Source organism: Hemicordylus capensis, chromosome 2 (assembly GCF_027244095.1).
Source record: "Hemicordylus capensis ecotype Gifberg chromosome 2, rHemCap1.1.pri, whole genome shotgun sequence".
Classification (NCBI taxonomy): Eukaryota; Metazoa; Chordata; class Lepidosauria; order Squamata; family Cordylidae; genus Hemicordylus; species Hemicordylus capensis.
The window spans coordinates 95,832,247-95,841,797 of NC_069658.1; the positions used below are offsets into that span (position 1 = coordinate 95,832,247).

Sequence of the window (9,551 nt, forward strand, 5' to 3'; positions counted from 1 at the left end):
GATGTTGAAATGTTCAGTGTTTATTTTAAAAGTTATAGCTTTTTGTGCAAGTTGCCATTTTAAAAATAAAAGTAATAAAAAGGAGAATCTGTAGGATTTTACTAGGTTGCAAACTATGGCTATTACAAGCTTGTTTACATAATAAGCAACACCTACATTAAGTTAAAAAAGGGGGGGGCACATTGCCATCAAGTAAACATCAGAGAGTTCAAGGTAAACAATAAAATCACAAGTCAAACGAAAGAAATAAAACACAACCACATGTATTATTGACATGGGGTTTCAAAGTCAGTTCAAGTCTTCCTGACACCGGAATACTCAGCAAGTTCCACAGAGATCAGGAAGGTGTAACACTTATTCCAGTGGCTCTTCTTCTGTCAACTTTAACGCTGCTGTGACTATTCCACTTTGGACGCTGCTTTTTTCTGCAAACTATACCAGAGGATAACTAGCTGCAGTGGCTATTCCGCAGTGGTTCTTTCTGTCTTTAGCCATGTAGATATAGCCTTGGTTACCCCACTTCTCACTCCAGCTGCAGAGACAGGATAAAAACCAAGTGTTGAGACTTTCTGATCTGGAGGAGCTGCATCCAGACTTATTGGTCACATTATAGACACTTTTTGTGTGTGTTGTTTTTTTAAGGTATTTCTAAAGCATTCAAGGTAGCACGCATCATAATATAACAATCAAAGCCATGGACCTGAGATAAGAGAGATCTGCGGCAGAAGCAAGGCAGACAAAAAAGTAATCATGCAACGTCACAAGATAATCGGGTGGCTCCCATTCCTTTTGTAGGGGCCATCTGCTGAGGGGTGGTTTGGCATCTTTCCTATCCTCTTCCTCCAAAGGAAGACCCTGTAACTGTATCAACTGGAAGAAGAGACTGATCCTCCCCACCACATCCTGTAGCCCTAATTACGTTACCAAAGGTAACATGAACAAGGTAACATAAATTTAATTAAAAGCAATGTTGGAAACCAATCTTGGCTGAGAAAGGTATAAGTAAGAGTAGAGGATGGTTTCTGACCGATAAACTTTAAAACGGCCAGACATTTTATTCAAGTGGTCATATCTATTCAACCTCCCAACAAGAATGAAGGAGAAAGGAACAATATTTCCTTAATCTGTCAGCACACTTGTTATGGGTCCTGCTGTGCAAGTGTGCTCACATGAAGTACCATACATCAGTAACTCACAAAATGTTTACTAGCCTGACTCCAGCCAAACATCCTTATCTTTTAGACCTCGTTTATATGCTCAGCACATTCAAGTGGGAAACTTTTTCATGGTTTGTACCATTTCAGGATTTGGATAGAGGGTCTGCATGTTCCACCAGTTAGAAAACACACACACACACCCCACCCCTGCATACACGAGCAGCATGCCAGGAAGAAAAGTGGGAAACAAATGTAATACCTGTTTTTAACAATCCAGTATTTCTTGCCATCTTCATCTTTATGCTCAAAGCCATAACCAACAACAAGGACACCATGATCTAGGTCTTCACTACTACAATCTGGCTCATAATAGATACCTAGAAATTGAGAAGTTGATGAGCTTCCACATAAGAGATGAAACACAGATTTATTAGACCTAGTCCAACTCCCTGCTTAGTGCAGGAAACTGTCTGGCCACCCTGGTCTGTTTTAATGGAAGTCTCCAGCCCCAAATTGGATGCAATTCCTCTTTTGAGGCGTGTATCTTATAAAGCAGATATTGGCAGCAATTCATTTCATCTAGCAGTGTAATAGGACACAGGAATTCAGATCCCCTTGCCAGCAACAGTGATCCCACTTAAGAGTTCTTCATAAGTCTCCTCTTCTCACTAACTTGATAGCAGCTTCTAACAACAGAGCCAGCCACATCCCCTCCACCCTCTGACTTGTGCAGAAGTGTCTGGGGAGGGTTGTGTTGTTTCATCTGTGCAGCATGCTAGGGCCCCACTTTCTGCTCTACGTGTAGGCAAGAGAAAGGTTGTTTTTTAAATGAAATATGCCTACTGTGCCACCACTCCTGCAACATGCCGGGGGTGGGGTGGGGAGAGGGCTGGTGCAGACTGAGCTTGCCAACTGAGGCCCGCTACAATTTTTGGACCCCTGAGAGGACAGTTTTCCTAGGTGGTGAATACAGTTCCTTGTGCAGAAAGGAAAGTGAATACTCCATTCGGCAGAATCCATTAGAAACATCTTCACATACTTTGAAAAAGCCTCACCTGACTCATAGAACTGGAAGGAGGAGTGACTTGCATCAATAGCTACAGAGACTGGCCCCACTGCAGCCACTGCTCTCATAAGGGCCCTTTCATGTCCTTCTGGGATGTCCACAAACCCAGTGTCATTAGCAGCATTGTACTCGGCCTTGTACATGCATTCCTCCTCATCCTTTGAGAAGAAGAGTAGTGTTTGGTTATACTGGTTTCAAAATTAAGTTATTCTACACAGAACTAACCTACTTCACAGGAGGACAAACATGACCATGTAACCCGCTCTGGGCTCCTTGGAGGAAGAGCGGACTATAAATGTGAAAAATTAAAAGATAACTCAAGTGTTCCAATAAAAGCCCAAATAAAAAGCCATCAGCCATGCTCAACATGACAAGAAATGCTCTTCAAAAATGAACCACCAAAATTAATGTCTCTCCATCCCCAAATACTTTGTGAAATTATTCATACAGCGTTTTATTTGCATTTCTTCATTCTCAAGTAGAAGATGGATTCTGGAACACGGTGAAATCCAGGTTAAGTGATAATTACTGTATTCAGCAGCTAGCCATTATTCCATTTGTGGCAACATTGCTTTTGACTTGACAGCAAGGAAAGCAATACGAGATGGGAAAACATGAACAAAGTTGTGGGGGGGAAAAGACTTCTGCAGGGTCTAGAACTAGAAGACCTCAATGGTTGTGTCCCTTTGGTTCTTCTAGAGGTCTGCCTTTGGTGCCCATTACTATCAATAGATGGCTGGCACAGGCAATGAAGCCTGAGCTGCTGGGTCTTGGCTTCTGAGGTTAACCTCAGGTAAGCCTTCCCAGCTTATGTATATTTGATTTTGAAATATCTTCTGCTGCTGCCTCTGTTATTCATTTCTAGATATGGAATTTATTCTTTACTTTTGACCTAGAAGGTCGAAAAGAGGAAATGGAGGGGAAAGAAAGTTCAGAAAGGACCAAGAAGGAAGCTGCCAGTGTAGTGAGAAGTCCCTTTACCTTTGCAACATATGGGTAGGAATCCTCTGAATCAATGCCTCCATTGTCCTTGACATACTGAAAGGCCTGGTCCATGAGACCCCCATTACATCCCTGATTTCCTTCAGGCCCAGAGCAGTCCACAAGGTTTTGTTCACTCAGAGAAACCAGCTTGCCAGTTTTGCGGAAGTGCTGTCCTTCAAGGGCTCCAGTTGTGCTGAATGCCCAGCAAGAGCCACATTTGCCCTAGATCAAAAGAGGCGGGCAAGAAATGCAGTCATTTAAAGCCATGCAAGTTACAGTGTACCAGGGTAGCCAACCTGAGGTTCCCCAGCTATTAGAGAATGAGGTGGGTCTCACTATCAGTGAGTCCCACCTCCAGAGGGTTTGCAGGGAGAGTGGGCTAAGCTCGCTCTCCCTGCAGACGATCATTAAGCCCTCCCCTGGTGGCCGGATCGGCCGCCCACATGACTGCCGGCTCCGTCATGGAGTCAGTGGGGGCTTGGGAGAGTTCCAGCATGCTCTACGCAAGTGCACAGAGCATGCTGGAGAGACCCCCAAGCCAGGAGGCTGCTTTTTGGCCTCCCGGAGAGGGGGTCTCCTTGTGATTTGCCATGGTGCAAAGCTGCACTGCAGCAACACGGTTAGAGCTAAGGGAAGGGCTTCACAAGTGGGTTAGCCGCTTGTAAACCACCAGGCTCGCCTGTGAGCCCAATGGTTTACACGGCCAACAATAAGCGGGCTAGGCTCTCCTAGCCCATTTTTGCTGGTCGTGAGAACAGCCTCAATGAATGGCAGCTGGGAATGATGCTGGCTGTTCTCTAGCTGTTGTTGAACTATCTTGGTCACCCCCACAGTAAACATTACTATAATGGTGATGGGCAAAATACTGTCCAAACTGGGTGCACTTCACACATTAAGCCTCTGCATGCCTTCATCTCTTTCTGCTTCAGCATCAAGCTCCTGATCTGCCATCCCATAAGACAGCAGCTCTTCTCTTTTCCATTGTACACATTAACTCTTCTACAGCATCTGCTCGTCTGCTCTGAGGTTAATGTTTTCCTTTCTCTCCACTGACTGGCCATAACCTTCTGTGACCACACAGTGCCTCGCATTAGGCTCGGCAATTGACAGCTGCATAAAAGCAAGGTCAGCAAAAAGAGCTGGCAATCTTAACAGCCACAGCACTGTGCCAGGAAACAGAACTCAGGTAGAAGCAAGAGCACTGCCAGAATACAGTTGCTTCTTCAAACCCCAGTTGAAAAGCTGAAACAGACAGCAGATTCCTTTCTGGTGCTGACAATATAGAGTGGTATGTGTATGCATGCAGCACCTGCTAACCGGGCAAGAGGCACCTTTAGAGTTGTGACTCACACATATTAAGCAACAGCCCCTATTCAGTCCAGCCCAGCATCCCTCTCAAGTGTCCACTGCCAGTCGCTCCCCCTGGTTTCTTTTTACGTTTCAAGCCAGAACCGTCCTATTCATTTTACTACCTAAACACTTGTCACAAGGTAGCCAGGCAGAGGTTCTGGTAGCTTCATCAGGGTTGGGGGAACAGATGCTCCAAAACTATTTTAGATGCATCACAAGGCTGGTCCTCCACTTTATCTTAATCCCTAAATGGTGCTCCTGTACTAGCAAGATTGACCCCAGTACTGGGAGATAAGGAAAGGAAATATTCTTTGGCCACTTTGTAACTTAGCATGCATAACAGTCCCTTAATTGGGGTAAGTCAAATACAGAAGCTCAGACACATACCTGATCCTTTACAGGAGTTACATATCCTTTCTCCCTCCAGTCCACAGATCTTGGTGCCTCCAGGAAGTTTGGCTCAAGAAACTGAGATCCTGTATATTTCCTTGCAGAGTTGGTGTTTTTGAAGCCATTCATTACTTGCCTGAACTCTTCATTAGTCTGAAGCAAGAGGAAATCAGTCAGCATGCCATCTACATAATTACTCATAAAGGAAGTCTTACCACTTTGCTTATACGTACCATGTCTCCAAAGTGATTCATGCCCATTCTGTAACTGTGCTTTCCTAGGCTGTGATCCAGGTTGTGCAATTCAATCATTTTCAGATTCTTCTCCCAGACCATTCTTCTCCAGCCTTCCTCTCTCTGAAAAGGACAAGAGATATATTTTAACATCAATCACCCTCTAGCACCAGAACATATACGAGCAAGACAGACATCAGACAAGACCATGACATGCTCCAGCTAAGGTTTATACGACAAACTACAGTTTGAGCTCCAAAACATAAACCACAGTTAAAAGGTGCTTGCCTGCTTTAGTTTCCCCCATTTCTATGGCAAAACTGCCTCTAGTTGAGAGCTACATCCAAGTCAATTCAGGAACAACATAAGCCATGGTTTGCAAACCTACATCAAGCTATGGTATCAAATTCTGCTTTCCCAACTGTTTGCAGACCATGGTTTGATGATGTGGAGCTTGCCAAACCATAGTCCAGCTTTCTTAAGTATAGTCTGGCACAATATTTGAATGTTAACACCAATCTTGCTGCTACACACATATTGCCATTACCATGAAGGAAAAAAGTGGGCACATTTCAATAGCTGTGTCTTCCATGCCAACATACTGTACAAATTAAATTAAGTGCTTTAACCCAAGAACAGAACAAGTTCAGAATGTTTTATAAAATTTCCTCCTGACCTATTTTAATGGATCCTCCCCGCCAATTAGCTTCATTCCATTTTTTCTTCATGATATAACAAAGTATATACAACAAAAACGCGGGCACATTAAAAAAACAGAACGGGGGAAGGGGTTAAAACAGTTATTGCTTTGAAATAAACAGAGGAAATTATGCAAATAACTCTAAATAGTCCTTCCAAATCCTGGAATAGAGTCTTCTTTCAGCATATGACAGTCAGCTGTAAGTTCCTATTTTAATGGAATCTAAGTTACTCCAAGCCCTGGTACTCATCAGTTACAGCTTTTTGTTCCACGGTTTCTCAAAACAAATAACCACATTGGGGAAGTTCAGAGTCAATTCAATTCACGTAAGCAAAAATGCAAGTACTGAGCAAGCAGCTAGAGTCACTATTTGTGTAGTGCAAGACTCACTATTACTGGATGATGGAAGCAGTGTCCAAGGCCTGATTCAGCAGGGCTTTTCTTATGTTCCAATGCTTTCAGCATCTATTATACTCATAGCAGAGTCATGGCAAATTCCTTGTTAGGTGTTTTGCCATCACACCCTTTTGGAACAGCTTTTGATGTTGCACAGAAAACTACACCCTGCAATGCAATACCTCATGGTATTTCTTGCTATGCCATGTCTTCCACATCTGCCAATGATCATCCAAAGAAGGGTCCAGGCCTGGAGCAGCAAAGCATGTTCCCAAACTTAGGGCCAAAAGACACAGATACAACTTCATGATGAAATCTGCAAGAGAGGCGAGGGGGAAGATTATTTGACATGGAATTCTTTCTCCAGCCGTGCTCACAAAGAAAGAGCAACAGTTTAATCCCTGCCGAGAGCACAGAAGAGAAGTACATTCACCGCTTTAGTTAAAAAACCAAAATGGTATGAAAAGTTATGTGCAAGCTATGTACATTTGAAATTTCAGTATTCTTTACGTACATTTAAAAAACTTTAAAAAGTGAAGCTTTGAAAAGGCTTTATCAATATAAAAACACACAATAGAAAGGTAGTAAGAGAGCTAGGACACAATGCAAGAATGGCTTCTGATCTACCAGAGATGTGCATATTTTAAAGAGAAGGAGGAAAGGGCAAGTTCTTTGGGTGCAATGCCCAGAGAGAAGAGTCAGGGTGGAACTGGCCTGCTTCCTGCCCTCTCACTAGTAAGAGGCATAAGAGGTACACAGCAGGCTCCATATTATTACTTGATGCAGGTGAAAAATGAGTAGCAGACTGTCTTGATCATGAAAGCTTTGTAAATTACACTGATACCCTGTAGGGCTACTCCCAGGGCAAGCACTGTTATTCAGGCAGTCTAGGGTAGTGGCTAATGTCTGAAAGGGGAGACCCAGATTCAAATTGCTGCTTAGCCCTGAAGCTTGGGACAATTCCTACCTCACAGGGCCTCTGCAAGGATAAAATAGGGACTAGAAAGTCATAGATGCCACCATGAGCCAGGCCCATAGCCTGCTGGTAATATGGTGTGTACCTGCCACACCAAAAAATTAACTTTCCTTCTCAGCCTCACTGACTGTTTTATAACTTGCCTCTCCTGACTTCTGCAATCTCTTCTCCCCACCCCACCCCAATTTATTTATTTTTTGAGGCTGGTTACAGACCTGCCCTGAGCTCCTTGGACAAAGGGCAGAATAAAAATGCAACTACCAAGGCAAAAACCCCAACAAGCTCCTGCCGCTGTATTCTTGCCAGATGCTTCCTCAGCCCATGTTTTGCTATTATTAATTGCTTTTGCCCATCTCTACTCAGCCATTTCCAACTACCACCCAATACAGAGCAGAGAGAAGAGTCACCATCTATAATTATTTGGATTAAGAGAATGCCAACATATCAAAATGACAGGGGAGGAGGAGCGAGCTGGATGTTTCTTCTTTAAATAATTAATAGTGCACCTATTTTTTAATTCCAGTCATTTAATAGGAGATACGTTTCGTACAGAGCCCTCTCCGTTCCCGGTGGGTTAAAGAAAAACAAGAGAGATGTTCTGCAAGAGTCTAAACAGCTGGGATTCCGCTATGAATCATCAGGCATTTTCCTGGAATCACTTCCGCTGTCCTAACTCCAAGGCTGGGAAGGCGGGCATAGCAGAGAGGGAGGAGGGGGATCTTTCGGAATCCAGCACGTGACGCGCGCCCCCGCCGCCGGGGAAAGACTCGCCAGTCCCCACTCACATGTTACCCGACGGGAGGGGGAGAAAGAGCCGGGCCCAGTCTAAAAAAACCTCTTTAGTTACGGATCGGGTGCCAGCTTGCTAACGAGAGAAAGGGAAGCGTCCCTGCTTTTGCCTGGCGGGCGGGACAGCGCTTGTGCAACAGCAAGCGGAGGTCGACTGCGGCCTCGGTCGGGGGAAGGAAAAGGGGAAACCCCAGAACTAACCAGAGGGCGAGAAATCGCAGCATCCCCAGATCTCAGAGGCGGCCAGAAGATAAACAAAACCACGGAGCTGCTGGCGGGCGAGGGAGGGTCGCGGCCAGGCAGCCTTCATCAGCGGGGGACCAAGACCGCTTTGTGGGGCTCTCGCGCACACACACACAAGATGCTACCCCCATCCGCACGTCCAAAGCACGAACCTCATCGGAGTCCAGGAGACGCAGCCAAGCATTGATCTTTCTCACCAATGCAGCCCGGACCCCTCCTTCCAGCACCGCCCGCCCCACAATAAGGTCACAAGACCCTCACACTCGCTCATGCCTCAAGGAGTCAAAGCACCCATGCGCGGTGTGTGTGTGTGTGTGGACCTCGGCTCCAAAAAGAGACCTTCTAGCATCAGAAGGACGAGGAGGAGCCCTACTCCCCCCCCTTTTCGGAAAAGGGTACCTACAATTTCAGGCCCTCCAAGAATAGAGGAAGGCTACAGAAGGCAAAGCACAAGACGGTCTCTGTGTGTCTGTCTGTTTAAAGAAGCTGCGTCTCCCCTCTTCTTGCCAAAGTCTCCAGACGGGCAACAACAGTAATTAAGGCTACCTCCTCCCAGCTACCCCCCTACTCCACTCGGGGACGGAGAACCGGGGGATCGCCCCGATTCCTTTCCCCCTGGTGCCACACTCACCTTTCTACACGAGAGAGAGCCGCCAACAACCTGTACTATCCAGAGTCCTCGTCGCTTGCTCAGAATCGGTACCGGGGCTTTGCCCTAAATCTCCCCAGCCCCAGCAAGCCCCAGCAAGCCCCAGCCCCTCCTGAGCTCAGATTGGCTGGAAGGCGATAGGGCGGAGCTACAGCTTATCCCGCAAAGTTCATGACTCCCGATCCCGTGATGCGAGCGGCGTCCGGATCTGTGCTGTTGGGAAAGCCGGGGGGAGGGAAGAAGGTAATTTTGTTTACTGAAAGACGGTGAGAACAAGGACATCGGTAGCTCTGGCTTGCTTGTGGCGTCTTAGAAGCCAGATCTAAGCACAGGAAACTTCTTCTTGTGGAAAGAAATAATTGGTTTCAGAATGATTCTGCTTATGACTGACTCACGGCCCAAGTCACTAAGGATGAAGACAGACAGGAGTTGCAAGTGTGGTCGGAATGGTTTGTGAAGAATTTGTCAGTGCAAACCGTGTCCAGGACGCCTTAGGATCCCTGGCTGGCGTCACATAAACTCAAGATTTGTAAAAGCACTTCAAAAACCAAACCACACCAGTCACTTCTTCTTATCTATAAAGTCTTGTGTATGTTGTTGTTTTTTAAGTTGTACTGT

At 45.6% G+C, this 9,551-nt stretch overlaps 1 protein-coding gene across 2 annotated transcripts; it reads right to left on the minus strand.

Annotated features, from left to right (window-relative positions):
* CTSL (cathepsin L) lies at positions 1 to 9,073 on the minus strand. Of its 2 annotated transcripts, none has more exons than XM_053299950.1 (8): positions 8,916 to 9,073; positions 6,459 to 6,592; positions 5,181 to 5,303; positions 4,945 to 5,100; positions 3,205 to 3,429; positions 2,213 to 2,381; positions 1,417 to 1,534; positions 1 to 532 (listed from the first exon to the last, which is right to left on the minus strand). In XM_053299950.1, the coding sequence occupies exons 2-8, from the start codon at positions 6,582 to 6,584 to the stop codon at positions 433 to 435; spliced, it is 1,017 nt and encodes a 338-aa protein (XP_053155925.1). In that variant the 5' UTR covers positions 6,585 to 6,592; positions 8,916 to 9,073; the 3' UTR covers positions 1 to 432. The 2 variants fall into 2 exon arrangements, with proteins under 2 accessions (XP_053155925.1, XP_053155926.1); XM_053299951.1 differs by lacking the exon at positions 8,916 to 9,073 and adding an exon at positions 8,437 to 8,554.
* Positions 9,074 to 9,551: the final 478 nt, after the last annotated feature.

Excerpts from the sequence above, each read along its gene's own strand:
- CTSL (XM_053299950.1), bottom strand. The coding sequence starts at position 6,584 with ATGAAGTTGTATCTGTGTCTTTTGGCCCTAAGTTTGGGAACATGCTTT. Across the intron at positions 5,101-5,180 it reads TGAATCACTTTGGAGACATG|ACTAATGAAGAGTTCAGGCA; the intron begins GTACGTATAAGC and ends CTCTTGCTTCAG. Across the intron at positions 533-1,416 it reads TACTGGATTGTTAAAAACAG|CTGGAGTGAGAAGTGGGGTA; the intron begins GTATTACATTTG and ends CTGTCTCTGCAG.